Source organism: Hypanus sabinus, chromosome 2 (assembly GCF_030144855.1).
Source record: "Hypanus sabinus isolate sHypSab1 chromosome 2, sHypSab1.hap1, whole genome shotgun sequence".
Classification (NCBI taxonomy): domain Eukaryota; kingdom Metazoa; phylum Chordata; class Chondrichthyes; order Myliobatiformes; family Dasyatidae; genus Hypanus; species Hypanus sabinus.
The window spans coordinates 31,647,274-31,669,206 of NC_082707.1; the positions used below are offsets into that span (position 1 = coordinate 31,647,274).

General features: G+C 40.9%; 1 protein-coding gene across 1 annotated transcript in view; it reads left to right on the forward strand.

The window, feature by feature from the left end:
- LOC132403298 (collagen alpha-5(IV) chain-like) overlaps positions 1 to 21,933 on the forward strand; it is a 352,062-nt gene that overhangs the window by 323,604 nt on the left and 6,525 nt on the right. The window contains exons 33-37 of the mRNA XM_059986755.1: positions 202 to 309; positions 1,223 to 1,404; positions 1,518 to 1,581; positions 6,481 to 6,555; positions 19,909 to 20,016. Coding sequence (XP_059842738.1) covers positions 202 to 309; positions 1,223 to 1,404; positions 1,518 to 1,581; positions 6,481 to 6,555; positions 19,909 to 20,016 — 537 coding nt within the window. The remainder of the gene's footprint in view (positions 1 to 201; positions 310 to 1,222; positions 1,405 to 1,517; positions 1,582 to 6,480; positions 6,556 to 19,908; positions 20,017 to 21,933) is intronic.

Genomic DNA, 21,933 nt, shown 5'->3' on the forward strand with positions numbered 1-21,933 from the left:
ACTCATAAACAGTTAGATATTGAATCTGCTGTTCGGGATCAACACTAACCACAGCACCCCAAGAGAATATCTAGTGCAAGAATGGAAATTCATTCAGTGCTTTGTCCTGTACTGAGATTTTGAAAGATGTTATCTGAATACTAACATTACTGGAATATTTTAAATAATACTAATAGGAAAGAAACAATGGTTTTGTTTCAGGAGAAATTGGGGAGCCAGGAGATATGTCAACGCCAATTATCATTTACGTAAAAGGTGACTGTGGATTACCAGGCCTCTCCGGTGAACCGGGATTTACAGGGCCAAGAGGTGAGGAGAGACTGCAACTTTCTAACTTTTCTAGCCTGTGGTGAGAGGACTATTTAGGTAGTGATGCGGTAAATGGTGGAACTGATTCCTCCAACTCATGAACGACACGGAATTTGACAAAATCATATAGTCAAGCTCAGCCTTGGCTGTTTGGGTCTGGGTCTGATTCTGCACATACTCTGGACAATGGCAATGCTCCTAGCAAGTACAGACATCTGGCCTAGGATCTCGTAAGAAATACCACCATACCTTCAGGACCCTGTCAGAGATTTAACTCCACGGCCTGTGAGCAAACATGGTTATAAAATGAGGTACAATCATCCTTTCAGGAATTGTAGGAACGCCACTGTTTAATGATTCAAGGGACACAAAATCCTTCTCATGCCAATCACACTCTTACTTTTATCACTTTCAACATTAGTTTGAAAGTGGATTGTGGTACAAATTCATCCTTGACAACACATGAAGCACAGTAGAGTGGCATGTTCACATTGTTCTTTTTATTTTCTGAAATTCCATCTTGGAATTAAATCGTGAAAATGGAGTTCAACATGCATTTGCTTCTGCATTGGAACTTCAACCCAGCCTTGCACTGTACATTAACCTGCACTCAGTAGAGTAACCATTTATAAGGTGCTTAGCTCAGCTCAGTAAGATTTGCAGTAGGACCAAGTTCAGGGAAGTCAGATGTTAAGTAGCTCTAAACTGCAGTGGTCAGGTTGGCAAGTCAGCACTGAAGTGTGGACTATTGCTAGCCAGCTCTTCTGAACAGAACTGCTGCCATATTGTGAGATTGAATGTCTCCTCTGTTAAAACTTTGCTGCAGTACTGTGTAATAGTGTTCTGGATTCCTGAGCACAAGGTCAGTTTGTTTTATATATTCTTCACTAAAACATCATGATAACTTTTTCAGGAGATAAGGGATTTCCTGGAATTCCAGGAACCCCTGGAATCTGTGGCAGGCCTGGCTTACCAGGTCCCAAGAAAGGCTTGCCTGGAATTCCTGGACCAACGGGTCCAGCTGGACGCCAGGGCTTAATGGGAGAAAAAGGTGAAATTGGTATCATGGGATTTCCTGGAATGAAGGGTGAGAAAGTAAGTCTTTGATTCAATAGAACTGTTTCATCAGATATTTTTTGCTATAGCATCAAACCAATGCATTCTAATAGACTTGAGATGATCTCACACTGTGGTTTATTTGCATTTAGGGTGATAATGGAGGATGTGGAATACCTGGATTACCAGGAACTCCTGGTTGGAAAGGAGCAAAAGGTAAGTGTGCATCATTAGTTCCCCAAAATATTTCAGTGATTGTGTTGGTTCCTGTTAAGTCTATCAGAATCAGCTTTAATATCTCCGGCATGTATCATGAAATTTGTTAACATAGCCCCAGCAGTACAGTGAAATACATGATAAACAGATGGGATAAAAACTGAATTACATTAAGTATATATACTGTATGTATATTAAACATAATTAAGTTAAAATAAGTAATGCAAAATAACTAATAAAAAAGTAGTGAGCTAGTGTTCATGGGTTCAATATCCATTTAGAAATCCGATAAGAGAGAAGAAGGAGCTGTTCCTGAATCGCTGAGTGTGTGCCTTCAGGCTCCTGTACCTTCTTCCCGACTGTGACAGTGAGAAGAGGGCATGTGCTGGGTGGTGGGGATCCCTAATGATGGATGCCGCCTTCCTAAAGAACCGGTCCTCGAAGGTATTTTGGATGCTCTGGAAGCTAGTGTCCATGATGGAGCTGACTAATTTTACAAGTTTCTGTATCTTACTTCGATCCTCTACAGTAGTCCCTCCATACCAAATGGTGGAGCAGCCAGTCAGAGCGCTTTCTGCAGTACACTTGTAGAAGTTTTCGAGTGTTCCAGCTGACAAATGAAATCTCAAACTCCTGATGAAATATAGCTGCTGTCTTGCCTCTTTGTAGCTGATTTAATACATTGTGTCCAGGTTAGGCTCTCAGAGGTATTGACAGCCAGGAATTTGAAATTGATCGCGCTCTCCATTTCTGATCGCTTTATGTGGATTGGTTTACGTTTCCTCGTCTTACCCTTTCTGAAGTTCATAATCATCTCTTTGGTTTAACTGATGTTGAGCGCAAGATTGTTGCTGCAACACCACTCAACCAGCTGGTATCTCGCTCCTGTACACAATGAATTGTACTCTCAACCCATGTAGCTAACATTCACTGAATGGAAGCTGCAAGTTTGAGTTACTTGGCGTCTGTAGCTCCAAGTGAGCATGATCTGGGATCTTAAAGATTCAAGTCTCTGGAGAGTAGGCATTCATAAATTCACTTTATCTGGTGCTTAGAAGAATGATGGGTTACTTAATGAAACACCTAGGATCCCAAAGGGCATGATCCTAAGTTGAGATATTTTTACTAGTGGGAGGGTCTTGAACAAGGGGATGTAATTTCAAGATAAGGGACTAGTCATTTAAAAGAAAGTACATAGATATTTCTCCTCACAGAGGTAGTGAATGTCAGAAATTCAGCCTTGAAGGTTGTGGAGGCTCGATGATTAAATGTTTTAAATTGGAGGTAGATTAATTTCTGAAAGATAAAGATTAATTTCAGGAATTGGGTAATGAGAATCTGGCAGTGAAGGAATTGAGGCCTGGGTAGATCAGCCATGATCCTATTGAATGGAGAAGTGGGTCTAAGGGGCCTACACCTTCTCCTATTTTCTCATCTTCCTACACTTTTGGAGATGTGCCCCAAATGAGCTACGTGTAAAACTGCTGCTTGACCATGGTGGCCAATGAGATGCTATAACAGATAGGGGTATCGGAACTCATCTGCAAGGAGTCTCGGTACGTCTTTCCCGTACAATGCATGGGCTTTCTCTGGGTCCTCCACTTTCCTTCCACGGTCCAAAGATGTAGCAGGTCAGTTAATTGGTCATTGTAAGTTGTCCTGTGATTGGGTTACAGTTATCAGGGGGTTGCTGGGCGGAGTGGCTTGAAGAGCCAGGAGGGCCTCTTCCACACTGTATCTCTAAGTAAAATAAGATTAAATAAATATCACTAATCCACTAACTGAGGAGGCAACAAAACAAATCGATGAAGCTAGAGTGAGGGAAGTGATATATATTCACTTTAGTTAGCCATTTGATAAAGCTCCCTGTCGTAGGCTCATCCAGAAAATTGCAAGGCACGTGTGCTATGGAAACCCAGCTGTGTGGATCTGAAATTGACTTGCTCACAGAACGCAGAGGGTGGCAGTTGATGGAGCATATACAGGTCAAATCAAGACAAGTTTATTGTCATTTAACTATGTGTGTGTATACCATCAAACAAGACAATGGTTCTCTGAACCAGGTTGTAAAGCACTGTAGTACACATAACACACAATCAGTTATGAAAGTAAGGATGAAATCTTGAAATGGATTACACATATATAAATAAACTAAAGTGCATAAATTAAATATTGTAAGGTACAGATCAGATTAACCAGTGACAATCGGAATGCGATGTGGTAGGGAGTTCAGAAGCCTAATGGCCTGAGGGAAGAAACTGTTTCCCATCTTGACTGTTCTTGTTTTTATGCATCGGAGTCTCCTGCCTGTTGGTAGAAAGTCAGAGAGGATGCTGGATGGATCCTACCTGGAAGCTGGTGACAAATGGTGTTCAGAGTGGGACCCCTGTATATTTTGATTTTATAAATGATTTGGATGAGGAAGTAGCTGGGTGGATTATAAGTTTGCAGATGACACAAAGGTTGGTGATGTTCTGGATAGTGTAGAGGATTGTCAGTGGTTACAGTGGGATATAGACAGGATACAGAGCTGGGCTGAGAAGTGATAGACTTTGGAAGATTGAGTCTGAAGGCAGAAAACGAGGTTAATGACAGTTTTTTCAGCAGTGTGGAGGTACAAAGGAGCCATGTTTCCAGTTTACGATGGCATTGATGAAACACAGTGATGGCTTACAGGCAGCAAACAAATCTACTAACTACTTTATTAATCACGCTTTTTCTGGGCATTGATCACCACAATCAACAGCCTGTAACTTTCCTTTTGGAACTGAGCTTTGAACTGTCTGTACAACCTGGCATTATTGCGGTGTGAAAGTTTCAAAGGTGCAAGATGGTTGAGGCATGGCGTGTGTGGGTCAAATCAAGGCAGCGGTGCCCCGGGCCAGAGAGCGAGGAATGAGCTGATGTTTGACTGATCTGAGCTCCAGGCCGGATTGAAAAGGTTGGGTAAGGGCCGAATCGAGGTAGCGGGAGCTGGGCCCGAGAGCATAACAAAGCAGTCGGGCTCAGGTCCAAGAGCAGGGAATGACCCGTTGTTTGGCCGATTTAAGCTCTGGGCTGGACTGAAAAGGTCAGGATGTCAGAGCTGGAGGTGAGGGATGTGCCGGTGTTCAGCTCACTGCTCAGAGAGGTTTACTCGTTGCTGTGCTGAAGTGAGGCTGTGGCCTGCAACTAGCGGGTTCCTGGGTCAGCTGTGACTGGCTTCAAGGCTGTGAACACATTTTTTGTGAACTTCAGTTCTGATCTTTATTTGCTTACTTTTTATTAAATTGCTCATTTTTTTTGCACATTGGGCGTTTGAAAGTGTTCTTTTGTAATGGATTTATTGGGTTTCTTTTTTTTGTGTGGCTGCCTGTATAAATGTCAAGGCTGTTCTTACTGTATATTGTATACAAACTTGGATAATAAATGTACTTTGAGGTCTGTAGATCCCTCAAAGTTGCAGTGTAAATTGATAGGGTGGGTAATAAGGTGGATCTTATACTGGCTCTCATTAGTAGGAGGATTGACCCCGAGCTGTGATATAATGCTACCGCTCTATAAAACTCTGGTTAGACCACACTTCGTATTGTCTTCATTGCTGGTCATCACATTACAGAAAGGTTGTACAAGCTTTAGACAGGGTGCAGAGGAGATTTCTCTAGTTTCTCTGGATTAGAGAACATGTCTTGTGAAGACATGTTTTGAGTGAATTAGGCTTTTCTCATTCAAGTTTAAAGTAAATTTATTATCTAAGTACATATACTTCACCATATACTACACTGAGATTCAGTTTCTTGTGGGCATTCATAGTAGATGCAAAGAAGCACAATAGTGTTATGTCTTTTAACTTAAAAGCGTTGAACTAATTCAAAGGAATACATGGGAGTCCAAACTGTGAGTCTAACTTTGAATTTACTTTAAGCGAGGCGAGTACTTATCACGTGATAACATGATGACGTATGCAAATAGCGCATTTTTACATATAACCTGCAATGCATTATTTAAACAAACAAGCATGCTTAATCAAACAAGATAACTCAAGTATTATTAAAATATTATTGAAACAACAAATAGAATGAATGAAAAACCTTGGAGTGAAGATGGGTGAGAGATGACTTGATAGTGCTGTGTAAGATTGTAGGATACATAGATAGAGTGGACAGCCAACACCATTTTTCCCAATACCAGAGGACATCTGTTTAAGGTGAGAGGAGGAAAGTCTGAGGAGATATTAGAGATATTATTTTTTCACACAAAGAGTGTTAAGCATCCGGAGCACACTGCCATGGGTGCTGATAGAATCTGATACAATAGGAATATAAAAGACTCTGGGCATGTGGATGTAATAAAAATGGAGGGTTATGGGCTGTGTAATTGGAAGTGGTTAGGTTTATCACGGAAAAGGTTAAAAGGCTGGAAAAAACATCATGGGCCAAAGGACACATAATGTGCCATCCTGTTGTATGTTCTCTAAAGTGTTGCCATTATTACATCTACTGAGCTTAAAATTTTCACCTGAAGTAATAAGTAGCAGTAACAATAACGGGAAGGAAGATATAAAGCTTACACGAGAAAATCTGAAGATGCTGGAAATTCAAGCAACACACACAAAATGCTGGTGGAACACAGCAGGCCAGGCAGCATCTATAAGGAGAAGCACTGTCGACGTTTTGGGCCGAGACCCTTCATCCTGATAGACCCTTCATCTCCCTATAGATGCTGCCTGGCCTGCTATGTTCCACCAGCATTTTGTGTGTGTTGCTAGATATAAAGATTAACAAGTTTGAAAATCGGGACAGAAGAGCACTTTTCTTATGAAGAGTGATGAAAGAAGAATTATTTATCTCCTGTGTTATAATTGTCAGTTTTATAATAAACTTCCCCTAACAATAAACTGTCAAATGCATCTTTCAACAGGAGACACGGGTGAATCTATTCTTATGAAGTCATTTCCTGGTGCAAAGGGAAAACCTGGTGACCCTGGAGATTCAGGTAATGTTTACCTTTCGGAGAGTCGTCTTCCCCTGCTTTTGGACACTGCTCACTGACACCTCAGCTCAGTATTTAAGTCTGACATTAACTGAACTTAATGCTGATTCCATGTGTGAAGCACCATTATGGTTTCTCCTAATTATTCTACATGGATGAAAAACTTTGAATGAAAAATAAGAGAGGCCCCTGAGAAACACTTGAAACCTTTGGTGTTGTTTCATCTTCTGAAACTTTCTCTGCTTTTTCCATCAAAAATTCAGTGGACAGGTACAAAATCTCTTGTGGAAAGTCATGGAAAAGTTATTATTCTCTGTTCTTTTAAACTTTTTTTTTGGTCTATGTCTTTTAGTTTAATTTATTTCTTCCTCCTTGTTCGTCATTTCTGCAATAATTGTTACCTGTTTCTCGTAGCTCCACGTCCTTTTCTTTACTTTATTGTCACCAAACAATTGATACTAGAGCGTACAATCATCACAGTGATATTTGATTCTGCGCTTCGCATTCTCTGAAGTACAAATCGAAGTAAATATAATAAAAAAAATTTAAATTATAAATCTTAATTAGAAAATAGAAAAAGGACAGTAAGGTAGTGCAAGTCAGGTCTGGATATTTGGATGGTACAGCCCAAATCCAGGTCAGGATCCATTCAGCAGTCTATCACAGTTGGAAAGAAGCTGTTCCCAAATCTGGCCGTACAAGTCTTCAAGCTCCTGAACCTTCTCCCGGAGGGAAGAGGGACAAAAAGTGTGTTGGCTGGGTGAGTCGAGTCCTTGATTATCCTGGCAGCACTGCTCCAACAGCGTGTGGTGTAAAGTGAGTCCAAGCATGGAAGATTGGTTTGTGTGATGTGCTGGGCTATGTTCACGATCTTCTGCAGCTTCTTCTGGTCTTGGACAAGACAACTTCCATACCAGGTTGTGATGCACCCTAGAAGAATGCTTTCTACGGTGCACCTATAAAAATTAGGGAGGGTTTTAGGGGACAGGCCAAATTTCTTCAGCTCTCTCAGCAGGTAAAGGCACTGGTGGGCCTTCTTCCATAGGCAGAAAGCTCAGTAACATTCAGTAGCATTATTGAAATAGAGAGAGCTCAGGCACAGTGATAGGCCACAGAACGTAGTCAGAAGAATGTAGGAACTGTGAAATGCCATGTAGATCAGGCTGGGAGTGTCCTCCAGCCCACACCAGGCATGTCCCCTGCTCTGCACCTTGTAAATTCACTTTTATTATTTTGCCACTTTCACCGTCTTCTTTGTCATTTAGAAAGCTTCATCCTTGACTTTGATTCGTCTACCTCTACCTCCTGTGAGAGTTGATCTGGCCTAGGGCTTTTTTCTTTTGATTGCAGGAGGATGAAAGGTGACTCTTGAAGGTGTATGTGATTAAAAGAGGAATAGACCCAGTGGATAGCCAGCTCCTTTTTCCCAAAGCAGAATGGCTAATTCTAGAGTACTTCCTTTTAAGCTGACGGGGGATATCAGAGGTTTTTTTACACAGAGTGGTGAGCACTTGGAATGCACTGCTGGGGGTGGAGTTTGAGGCAGATACAGTTGGGATGTTTAAGAGCCTCTTAGCTATACACATGGATGAAAATAAATAGGAGTGTTTGAGGTTTATAGAAGGGAGGTGTCAAATTGATCGTGGAGTAGATTAAAAGGTCGGGACAACATTGTGAGCCAAAGGGCCTGTACTATGTAGCACTGTTTTATATTCTATATTCTGTCTAGCTGAAGTAACTCTGGTTTATAGATATTAAATGCATTGTTGTGTACAGTCGGCCTTCCTTATCCGCGGATTCCATATGCGCGGATTCAACCAACCGCAGATCTGGAAAACCTGGAAGTTCTCTCTCCGGCACTCGTTGCTTGAGCATGTACAGACTATTTTTTCTTGTCATTATTCCCTAAATAATACAGTATAACAACTATTTACATAGCATTTACATTGTATTAGGTATTATAAGTAATCTAGAAATGACTTAAAAGTACAGGCAGTCCCCAGGTTATGAATGTGTTCCATTCCTGATACCGTCTTTAAGTCGGAATTGAAGTCGGAACAGGTACATCTGGTATTATTTAGCGTCAGTTAGTCAAATGTTTTTCTTAGTATATAGTATGTATTTTACCTTTCTATGCATATAAAACGCTTAAGAAACATACGTATTTCAATAATTTAACTATTGCGTTGTTTAGTAATAATTGTAGCTTTCATCGGGGCAAGGCCTTTCACATGCTCCATTAAAATTGTTCCAATCGCTGACCGACTGTAGCCTAACGTTTATCCAATGACCGATGGCATTTCACCTCTTTCCGATTGCTTTATTATTTCCACCTTATTTTCAATCGCGATCGTAATTATTTTCATGAACAGAAACACTGTGGATTCAGAGCTGTGCCCCCAGGTCCTAATGTCTACTGCACAGAGACAGGTTAAATAATGGACTTGAACATCTGCAAATTTTGGTATCCACGGGGGGGTCCCAGAACCAATCCCCCGTGAATAAGGAGGGCCGACTGTATTTAAACACATTGAGTCCTGATGAAGAGTCTCAGCCTGAAACGTCGACTGTTTACTCTTTTCCATAGATACTCTCTGGTTTGCTGAGGTCCTCCAGTATCTTGTGTGTGTTGCCTTGAATTTCCAGCATCTGCAGATTTTCTCATAAGACCATAAGGCATAGGAGTAGAATTAGGCCATTCAGCCCATCGAGTCTGCTCCGTCATTTCATCATGGCTGATCCCGAATCCCACTCAACTCCAAACTCCTGCCTTCTCATCATATCCTTTGTTGCCCCGACCAAGCAGGAAATGATCAACTTCCATCTTAAGTATACACATGGACTTGACCTCCACCATAGTCTGTGACAGAGTATTCCACAGACTCACTATACTATGGCTAAAAAAATTCCTCCTTACCCAGGACCGGATTAAACTAGTGTGGGGCCTGTAGCATATGTTATAAAGGGGCCCTAAATTTTAAAAATGCACATGTATTAAAACATAAATTATTTACTTGCATAGTAAAGTAATTCAATTTTTTCATTTGGTATACAGCCAGATAACACGACAAATGTCTGACACTTCAGTAATAGTATTACTTACATGTAGGTATCAATTTCAAATGTCAAAAGTAACAAAACTACTATTTAAAAGTTACATTTTGTAGATTTAGCATGAGCAAATTTGTTGATGATGCTGGAAATGTCTATTTCATGCAGAAGTTCATGTTCAATGCTCATTACAGTGAGATTGTTCGATCTGTTTTGACCCTTGGTGCTCCTTAGTTCATTTTTAATCCTTTTCAGTTTTGAAAATGAGCGTCCTCCACTGCAGTTGGTAACCATGAGTGACAAATAGATGTGCAAGGCATTTTCTACATTTGGAAAACATGACTCCAAAGAATTGACAGTTATCAAACAGTACAACTGTAACTCTACAAGTCTTGTTTAGCGCCAATATGAGAAGCAAGATTAGTTTTCACCAATTCAGCAAACTGCACAAATTCTTCATCAAAGCTTTCTTCCAGATATTCCGGATATGATTTAATAAGATTTGATTACCTCTTTATGATCTTTTCAGGTGTAAACGACTGTAACTGATGAAAGAATCCAAAAACATCATTCGCCTTTAGATAAGCTTTCTGCCTTTTGGACAGGGCAGATAGCAATCTGTCAACAATGGCAAGAAATGGTCGGCTTTTAAACTTCTGAGAAGGCATTTGAGATTCAACAAGTGGATCAAGAGTGCTGGAACCACTGAAATCATCATATGCGCGATTTTGTTTGTGTTTCTTCGAGTTTGCTGTTGATAATCTTCACACTTAGTCAGGTCCTTGGCTTTTTGCTGAATGTCTGAAAAAGTAGACCGCATAGCTTGAATATATTCATGCAAGGATTCACAGAGTGCACAAGCTTGTTCAAGTCTTGGCCAGAAGATTGCAAAGAAGCACTGGTCATTTGAAAACCTGTAATACTTGACCCACAATATGATAATTATTCCTGTTTCCAACTTCATCATGGTTGAAAGTAGTCCACGAGCCTGTTGTCGACACTCTGCCTTCTGATCATTGTTATTTGTAATGTAATCCAAGACTTGTCTTATTGCAGAAAAGCTGTGTAAAAGTGCTTTTGTTGCATCTGCACGAGCAGACCTCCTGGTACGTGACGTTCTTTTCACAATGGGCAGATGAGCACCCCCATCAGATAATGCAGCAGAAAGGAGATCCCACCGATAAGTAAAAGCAGAAAAAAAAATGTGTACAGGCTTTCTACAAATTGAAAGAAAATTAATGCTTCTTGACAACATTCAGCAGCACATTTTCCAACCAAATTTAGTGAACGTGCAAAACATGGAATGTAATCTGCAAACTCATTCAGCTCTTTAAGTCGTGCTTGTAAGCCGCTATACTTGCCACTCATGTTGCTGGTATGTCATAATTTTGACCACGGCAGTCTTTTATATCAATGTCATTTTCCTTTAAACAGTCAAGTAAACTTTGAGCGACTGTTCAGCACTATGACCTTCCATATCCAAAAACTTAACAAATCTTTCAACTGTTCCAATGGCGAAACATAGCGCACACTCAAAGTCAGCTGGTCCACATTAGATACATCTGGAGTAGAATCCAATGAAATACATTTCTTCACTTCACCGATAATGTGATACAGTATGCTGGATCCAATCAGATTGATGAATTCCTCGCATGTTGTTTTAGATAGGTATGATTTATGTCCCCTTCCTTAGTCTGCATGAGCATTTATATGCTCTGCCAGAAAAGGGTCAAACCTGGCCAGTAATTCTAACAACCCCAAGTAATTTCCATTATGAGGAGAGCCAACGGTTTCATCACTACCATGGAATGAAAAGCCTCGTTCCGCTAAAAACTTTACAGCTTCAATTATTTGCTCTAGAAGCGTGCGCCAATACTTTTGTTCAGTCTCCATTTCTTTCACAAGGTGAGAACCGACACATTTAGTGACATGAAACTCACAGTCTAATCCGATCTTGTATGTTCCTGAGCTGGATCGGACTACCTAAAATCAGGAAAACAATGAGGAAATCTTGAACTGGGTCACAAAAAACTGTTGAGTTGCACATTGCCACAGGCTCACTGAGGCGGCGCATCCTCCAGCAGCGTAACAGTGCACACTGCAGTGGCTTGGGAGTGTGGGAGATAGCACAAAGGTCACCACGACACAGCAGGGAGCCAACACGTGCCTGCGCACACATACTATGCAGCGTGCAGCTCCCCTGACATGAAAACAACAGCGTTGCCAGATCGTTGTGAGAATACGGTGAGAGATGCCGATTTCACCAGACTGCAGCTTGCAAACATTTAGTGCTGGTCCTTGAAAATGCATGTGCTACCTTTGCTATTAGGTTAATCTGGCCCTGTCCTTACCTCTGTTTTAAAGAGTCTCCCCTCAATTTTGAGGCTGTGCCCTCTAGTTCTAGATGCCCCCACCATAGGAAACATCCTCTCTGCATCCACCCTATCTAGTCCTTTCAACCTTCGGTAAGTTTCAATGAGATTCCCCCATATTCTTCTAATATGCAATGAGTACAGACCCAAAGCTGTCAAATGCTCCTCATATATTAACCCCTTCACTCCTGGAATAGTTCTCGTGAACCTCCCCCGACTCTCCGATGACAACACATCCTTTCTGAGATATGGAGCCCAAAACTGTTGACAGTACTCCAAGTGCAGCCTGACTAGTGTCTTATAAAGGTTCAGCATTATCCCCAGCTTTTATGTTTTGTTCCCCTTGAAATAAATGCATGACCTTGGCATGACATGTTTGACATCGTTGTGCTGCTTTTTCACTTGGCACGTATCCAATGACAAATAAGACTTCACTTGTGTAGTTTCCCGTAAGGCAAATCACACAGCAGAGATCGGCCTTAGTTTGGAATTTGCAAACCAAACTGCAGATACTTGAAATCTGAGGAACAGAAATTGCTGGAAAAGCTCTCACTTTAGATTAAAAAATTGTTGTCAACATTCAGTAAAACTGAAAATTTGACATTGTTTCTCTTTCAACAGTTGCTGCTTCACCTGATGAATATTGTTAGACTGCTTTATTTAACAGATTCTGTATTTTAGAACTGTTTTCTTTAAATTTGTACAGTTACTAGTGTGCTTTAATTTATCAAATTGTCCGGGGTGCAAAATGGAATTACCACACTGATCAAGAAACGTTTCCTGTGGATGAGGGTGATGTATGGTTGAGTGAACTCGGTCTTTTCTCCTTGGAGTGGCGGAGGATGAGAGGTGACCTGATAGAGGTGTACAAGATAATGAGAGGCATTGATCACGTGGATAGTCAGAGGCTTTTTCCCAAGCTGAAACGGCTAACATAAGAAGGCACAGTTTTAAGATGCTTCGAAGTAGGTACAGATGAGATGTCAAGGGTAAGTTTTTTTTACGCAGAGAGTGATGAGTGTGTGGAATGGGCTGCCGGCAACGGTGGTGGAGGCGGATACGATAGGGTCTTTTAAGAGACTCCTGGATAGGTACATGAAGCTTAGAAAAATAGAGGGCTATAGGTAACCCGAGGTAATTTCTAAAGTAAGTACATGTTCAGTACAGCATTGTGGGCCAAAGTGCTTGTATTATGCTGTAGGCTTTCTATATTTCTATGTTTTATATTTATCGCAGAAAAACATACAGTCACCTAAATAAATAAATAGATAGATAGATAGATAGATAGATATCCCACTTCCTCGAGTGTCATGGCCTACAGATTGATGGTGCATGGGATGTTGTCCTGGAGCCATGTTTCTGTAAGAACAAGCACACAGCAGTTCCTCATGAAGTACTATTGTAGCTGCAGACAAACACAAATCCAGCTTCCCTTCTCCCAAGTAAACACTATAGAGCAGCACCAATGGAAGGGGAGACAGGCTGCCCCTAACCCAGTATGGACTCCAGCATGCCCACCACGCCTCTACTCTCTCCCACACCGCCTCTGGTGTCTCCTCATCTGGGCAGCTGCAGTGGGTGAGATTGCAGCGTGAGGGGCTGGCCCACACAATGACCAAGTCCATGCAGCTAACACACACAAAATTCTGGAGGAACTCAGCAGGCCAGGCAGCATCTATGGAAAGAAGCACATTCGACGCTTAGGGCCGAAACCCCTCGGCAGGCAATGCAGCTCCCCCGACTTTGGTCTCAACAATGAACCAATGAACCGAACTTGCAGTATACAACATTACCAATGTCCAACAGGGTCTTGTGATTACAAATAAAATGTTAAAGACAGTCTCTTGCACCTTCTGTTGGACTGAGTGCCAGCTCCATGCACTGCCTACAACGCCTTCTTCCCTGCGTGGCTGCAGCAGGAGACGACACAGTACACAACAAACCCATGCTGAGCTCCACCACTACCCAACAACTCACTAGTGGGGAAGACCTCCAGTATTTGGCATTCTTGATATCCAGCAGCGTCTTGCAATCGTAAGAAAGACGTAAAGGACAAACAATTACACCATTGGTTGGACCCGGAGAACGCCACCTTTCCAGAAGGTTCTTTTTATCAATTTTACTCTTAATCTCATCAACAATTCATGTGAGAACATGAAATACTGAAACAAGATGTGCAAAGAGAGGAAATAGTGCAATTCACACAGCTCAAATTATATTATTGAGATGAAATTAGTTGCCATTTGGAAACATATGAGCAGCCAGAGTTGCTAAGAAGACTGGAAGCAGATGTGATGAAGATTGATCAGAATGCAGTATGTCCCAGGATACAAGTCTAACCTATGAAAGACAAAGTGAGAGCATTGATAGAAGTGGGCTGATGAACAGACAAGAAACAATTATGTGTTGCATGGGTACGAGAATGAATGGAAGTCGCAACATGAAGATTCAGTGCTGTTTTCAGTATCCTTTTGTTCACAACATGGTTCAATAAATTGAGTATAAAGATGGCAGTCTCAAATTGTTAGTTACAACATAGAAGGAACCGATTTCAAAATATGAAAATAATTTGTATTCCAAGACATGTTACACTAGAAAGGGTATTTTCTTTTTCATCTTTACTTTCGCTCTGCTGTAATCAGACTTGATCTCAGTTGAGTTTCTCACTTGGCATATTTCATATCTCTGCTATTACTGTTTCATCGTATTCGCCCCAGGAAAGTTAACAGACTTTGGGGAGAGATGTAGTTTAGCAGAATTGGCCAACACTTTGTTGTAGCCATCCGTGAACTGTGGCCGAAGGATGGTTGTAGTTGGGAACTGAATGTTCAAGGTTACATGTTATATTGGAGGGATAGGAAGGTAGGCAGAAGGGGTGGTGTGGCTCTACTGGTAAAGAATGGCATCAAATCAGTAGAAAGATGTGACATAGGATCAGATGATATTGAATTCTTGTGGGTTGAGTTAAGAAACTGCAACGGTAAAAGGACGTTGATGGCAGTTATATACAGGACTCCCAACAATAGTTGGGAGGTGGACCACATATTACAATAGAAAGAGCGTGTTGAAAGGGCAACGTTATAGTAGTTATGGGAGATTTTAACATGCAGGTCGATTGGGAAAATCAGGTTGGTAATGGATCTCAAGAGAGTGAGTTAGTTGAATGTTTAACAGATGGCTTTTTAGAGCAGTTTGTTGTTGAGCCTACTAGAGGATCAGCTGTACTGGATTGGGTGTTATGTAATGAACCCTTAGGAACCAGTGATCACAATATGATTGAGTACAACTTGAAATCTGATAGGGAGAAAGTAAAGTCTGATATAGCAGTATTTCAGTGGAGTAAGGAAAATTACAGTGGTATGAGAGAGGAGTTGGCCAAAGTAAGTTGGAAGAAGCTGCTGGCAGGGATGTCAGCAGAGCAGCAATGGTGTGTGTTTCTGGGAAAAATGCGGAAGGTGCAGGACATATGTATTCCAAAAATGAGACAATACTCAAATGGTAAAATAGTACAACCATGGCTGACAAGGGATGTCAAAGCTATTGTAAAAGCAAAATAAAGGGCATACAGCAAAGCAAAAATTAGTGGGAATATAGAAGATTGGGAAGTTTTAAAAAACCTACAGACAGAAACTAAAAAATATCATTAGAGGGGAAAAGATTAAATATGAATGCAAGCTAGCAAATAATATCAAAGTGGATAGTAAAAGTTTTTTCAAGTATGTTAAAAATAAAGGAGAAATGAGAGTGGATGTAGGACCACTAGAAAATGAGGCAGGAGAAATAATAATGGGGACAAAGAATGACTGATGAACTAAATGAGTATTTTGCATCAGTCTTCACTGTGGAAGACACTAGCAGTATGCCTGATGTTGTAGTGTGTGAAGGAAGAGAAGTGGGTGCAGTTACTGTTGCAAGAGAAAAAAATCTGAGAGAGCAAAAGGTACATAAGTCACATAAGTACAGAACCCTAGGGTTCTGAAAGAGGTAGAGTTGGAGATTGTGGTGGTATTAGAAATGATCTTTCAAGAATCATTGGACTCTGGCATGGTGCCAGAGGACTGAAAAATTGCAAATATCACTCCACTCTTTAAGAGAAAATGAAGGCAGAAGAAAGGGAATTATAGACCAGTTAGCCTGACCTCAGTGGTTGGGAAGATGTTGGAGTAAATTGAGGTGATGGAGTACTTGGTGACACAGGACAAGACGGTACAAAGTCAGCATGGTTTCCTTCAGAAAAAATCCTGCCTGATGAACCTGTTGGAATTCTTTGAGGCGATTACACATAGGATTGATAAAGAGGATGCAAAGAATGTGGTATATTTGGACTTACAAAAAGCCTTTGACAAGGTGCCACACATGAGGCTGCTTATCAAGTTAGAGACCATGGTATTATAGGAAAGTTACTTACATGGTTTCAGCATTGGCTGATTGGTAGGGGGCAGCGAGTGGGAATAAAAGGATCCTTTCCTGGTTGGCTGCCAGTGACTAGTGGTGTTCTGAAGGAGTTGGTGTTGGGACCACTTCTTTTTATTCTGTATATAAATGATTTAGATGATGGAATAGATGGCTTTGTTGCCAAGTTTGCAGATGATACGAAGGTTGATGGATGGGCAGATAGTGTTGAGGAGACACGTAGGATGCACAAGGACTTAGATTAGGAGAATGGGCAAGAAAGTGGCAAATGAAATACAGTGTTGGAAAATGCATGGTTATGCACTTTGGTAGTAGAAATAAATGTGCAGACTATTTTCTAAACGAGGTGAGAATCCAAAAATCTGAGATGCAAAGGGACTTGGGAGTCTTTGTGCTGAACACCCTAAAGGTTAATTTGCAGGCTGAGTTGGTGATGAGGAAGGCAAATGCTATTTTAGCATTCATTTCAAGAGGTCTAGAATACAAGAGCAGGGATGGGATGCTGAGGCTTTATAAGGCACTGGTGAGACCTCACCTTGCGTATTGTGAACTGTTTTGGGATCCTCATCTTAGAAAAGATGTGCTGGCATTGGAGAGGGTCTAGAGGAGGTTCATAAGGAGAGTCTAGGACAAGAGGACACAGCCTCAGGATAGAGGGACATCCTTTCAAAACAGAGAGGCAGAGATATTTCTTTAGCCAAAGAGAAGTGAATTTGTGGAATTTGTTGCCACATGCAGCTGTGGAGGCCAGGTTGCTGAGTGTATTTAAGGCAGAGATTGATAGGTTTTTGATTGGACATGGCATTAAAGGTTATGGGAGAAGGCTGGGGAATGGGGTTGAGAAGGAGAAGAAAAAAGACTCAGCCATGATTGAATGGCGGAGCAGACTCGATGTGCCAGATGCCTGATTCTGCTCCTATGTCTTATCGCCTTATATTCAAGAGTTCTTTGTTCTGATCTCAGCTCTATCTGAGCATTAGTTCTACTGCCCATTGTAATCCTGAGGCCCTTGTGAAAGTAGTATACAGACATACTGAAACATGGCTAGATGCCTTATTGTCTTAGAACCTTCAGATAATTGTGTTATTCTTATCACGGAATGCAAGGTGTTCTCCACAAGACTAATGAGTTCAGAAAATACCTCACATTTTAAACTATATAAAAGGTAGGCAGTGAATCATAAACACCAGAGATTCTGCAGATGCTGGAAATCCAGAGTAAAACACAAAAAATGCTGGAGGAACCCAGCATGTCAGGCAGCATCTATGGGGAGGAACAGAGTGGACATTTTGGACCAACACCCTTCATCAGGGTAGAAGGGAGGCAGATTCATTTCACTAATGATTCACACAGGGTATTTAATTAATATAGGAGGCTTTGAGCTTAAAGACACACTCTATGTTTCAGGAACAGTTTCTGACTCTCCACCATCAAATTTCTGAATGGGCAATGAGTCCACCTACACTTCCTCACTTTTTTCCCTTTTTTGCACTACTTATTAAACTTGTGAAGTGTACTGCTGCTACAAAAGAAAAAAGTCATGACATATACCAGTGATATTAAACTTGATTCTGATTCTGATATCTACCTTTACAACATTTATTTCAGTGCAGAAGAAGCTATAATAGAAATCACAATTTTGTAATGTACAAAGCATTATTTTTATGTTGCATTTACCATATTTACAGAATTTATTAATTAAATGTTGGAAATGCTTTTGCCCGTCATTTGAATTACACTTTAGCAAGCCCCATGCATCTTGGAGTATAAGATCAGAAGAGATGGACACAGAAGAAGGCCATTTGGGCCCTTGGTCTGCTATTCAACCATGATTGATCTTGAATTCAGAGTCCCTTCAGAATCAGAATCAATTTTATTATTGCTTATATATGTCATGGAATTTGTTGTTTTGTGGCAGCAGTAGAGAGCAAAATTACTAAAAGTTTCAAAAGTAACTTATGCTCAAGACCAATAGTGTTCATGTGTTCAGAAACCTGATGGTAACTGGGGAAGAAGCTGTTCCTAAAAGGTTGAGTGTGGGTCTCCTCCTCGGTGGCAGTAAAGTGAAGATGGCATGTCCTGGATGGTGGGGGTGTTTAAAGAAGGATGCTAGCCTTAAGGAGAATTTGGGGAGGAATCCAACTGCCTGATTACTCTGCCCTATAAATTTCAAGGGGGAGGACAGGACTGGATCATTTTCTGCCCACCCAATATCAATGTACACACACATACAAAATGCTGGAGGAACTCAGCAGGCCAGGCAGCATCTATGGAAAAGAGTAAACAGCCAGTGTTTTGGGCCAAGACGCTATACCAGGAAATGTCTAGGTTCAGAATTGGATTTATTATTTGTGATACATGTTGTGGAACTGGATGTTCTGTGGCAGCAGTACAATGGAACACAAAAATTGCTATAAGTTACAAAATAATCAAACTAGTACAAAAATAAAGAATGATGTAGTGTTTATTGGTCGTTGAGATATCTGGTGGCAGAAGTGAAGAAGCTATTCATTGAATGTATGTCTTCAGGCTCTTGTACCTCCTCCCTGATGGTAGTAACGAGAGAAGGGCATGTCCCAGATAGTGAGGGTCCTTAATGAGGGATGCTGCCTTTTTGAGGCATCAGCTCTTGATGGTGAGGAGGGTTGTAACCATGATGGAGCTGGCTGAATCTGTACCTTCTGCAGCCTCTCTTGATTCTGTGCATTGGAGGCTTCATACCAGGCCGTGATGCAACCAGTCAGAATGCCCACCGCCATAGCAAAAATACCAACTCATGCCCATTTTGAATATACTCGGAGTAAGCTAAGAGTCATTATATTCTGGGGAAGAAATAGCCTTGCAACTCTGTCTTGAATATTGAGACAATGACTATGGTTATAAACACCCAGTCAGAGGAACATCAACTCTACATCTACACTATAAAGCCCCTAAAATGTTTGTTTCTGTGATATGCTCTTTAAAGTTTAATACAAAAGTACCTTAGTACTATTAGTATAATGCCAGGCTAATTTTTAATCCCGGCATTTGTTATATTTTATTTGTTTTTCATGTTTTATGCTCTTGATATATATACACCTTCTTCTACCATACGTCTATTTTGAACAGTAATGTAAACAAAAAATATCTACCTACGCAATTAAGTTTTAAGTTGGTATATATAAATGTTTTAAAAATGAAAAAAATAGCCTTATTTGTCACATTTACATCAAAATATACAGTGAAATACGTCATTTGCATCAATTCAGTGACAATTGTACAAACTCTCACCGTGCCTCTGGTGTGAACCCAGCATGCCCACAACCTACTAACACTAACCACATGACTTTGGAACGTGGGAGGAAACCAGAAAATCTGGAGGAAACCCCTGTGTTCATGGGGAGAACATAGAAACTCCTTACAGGCAGCAGTGGGAATTGAACCCTTGTCGGTCACTGACACTGTAGTCATATCACATTATCTGCCATGCTATCGTGCTGCAAGTGTACACCTTTGTAATGGTTTTATTTCTCTTTTGCAGGTCCTGACGGGGTCCCTGGGGATCCTGGCCCATGTGGTCCAATTGGAAGGCCAGGAACACCTGGTTCAAAAGGAGTACATGGAGCTACAGGGGTTCCTGGTTTCCCAGGTAGCTATTTGAAATAAACAACTGACCCACTAACAGTTTATCATCAGCATGTCAGGTGTATGGTAGGATCAAGTGTAGAAGTTGCAAGAAGAACTTGGGGGGAGAATCAAAGAAGTTTATGGCCTGGTGGCTTGTTATGTGGACTGTTGCAAGATCAAGATCTAATTCCACTCTGCTACTTTCTTCTTGTATTGTCTCACCCTGCCACCTCCCAGACTGCAAATAAGCTTCCCTTAAAACATGCTTTGAATTTTGCAGTGAGTCATAAAGTTAGATTGCTCCCTGTGTCCATGGAAGAACGCCATCCACAATCAGCAAGTGAGAGAGCTCTGTGCAATGGACTTTGACATTTCTTGCTTCAATTCAAGTGGGTCCCTGTTCTTGAGAAACATTGATGCCATCAAAATTGCTGAAAATCTTATTATATTGGAGAATTCTCAAAAGCAACAGGCCAGGAAGGAGGAAACATTATTTTTAGTTCGAAAAATTGGAAGGTAAAAGTGAGAACTGGAAATAAATGGAAAAATAACAAAATTGTTATTTCAAAATCCATTTAATTAGGCACCACAGTCGCATAGCACTGGCATAATGCTATTACAGTTCAAGCGTCAGAGTTCAGAGTTCAGTTCCTGTGTCATCTGTAAGGAGTCTGTCCTTCTTCCCCATGGAATGTGTGGGTTTCCCCCACATGCTCCAATTTCGAAGTCCGAAGCAGGTTAATTGGTCATTGTAAATTGTCCCGTAATTTGGTTAGATTTAAATCGGGGGTTGCTGGAGTGGTGTGTCACAAAGTGCCAAAAGGGCCTACTCTGGGATGTATTGCCAAGTTAATGAGAAATATGTCTCTGAAGAATTACAATTTGCATAGAAAAGATACAACAGTGTGAGGTAGAAAAAGAATGCATAAAGAAGATGAATGTACACTCTGGGTTGCATAACTTAGTATCAATGGATTGAGATAAATTATCACTGAGATGCATCATTGTGGTACTTTCAAAATGGAATCAGATTAATTTGCATTGCTTGGAATGAAATGCTTTCATCGGTTTCACACTGCATTTAATGAAAGTTAAGCAAAATAAATAAATCAGCCATGACTGATTGGCAGGACAGGTTTGATGGGCTGAATGGCCCAATTCTGCTCTTATATCCCATATGTTTATTAGTGGCAGAGTTTACTGAGCACTTCATTACAAACACAGCTCTTGCAACAAAATATCGCAGTCAAGGGTACTTTATACTAAGAATATTTGGCACATAACTGAATGTTTTTCACTGGTGTTTTCCTGATTATCTTGAAGATGACTGATAACTCCACACCCAGTGCATAATTGGAATTTGTGTGTTAAACTTCATGTGGAATCCTGATATTATTGTCACAATACAAAAAGAGCAAATGCAGATGATTTCACAATGATTGCAATAGCAAAAATCAGGACATCCCTAATCAGACTATCTATCCCTCCCTCCAAAACTATTTCTTATAACATCATTCACCTTTTCACTAAGCGGTTTTAATTGAACCACTGCCTATCCACCTGGTGGAACTAATCTTTCCCTGCATTGTCACTCAAAACCAATAGTTCTGCAGACTTTTATCAAATTGTATTTAACCATTCTCAGTGAAATTAATTCCATTAGCTCAATACCTTCTGTACAGTACTGTGCAGATGTCTTAAGCACATATACATACATATAGGGTGTCGAAGACTTTTGCACAGCACTATACTTGTCAATGTGGAGTGGAGAGCAAGTTTGTAAATCTGCAGAGAGCAAAGGATGTTGTGAATGGCGAGGGTGGAGTGCTGTGGGAAGGGTCTGGGACAGGTGGCAGAGATGGAGTGCTAGGGACAGGGGTGGTGGCACTCAGCTCTGAGACACCGGAGAAGGTCACTTGATTCCAAAGAATTGGTTTAT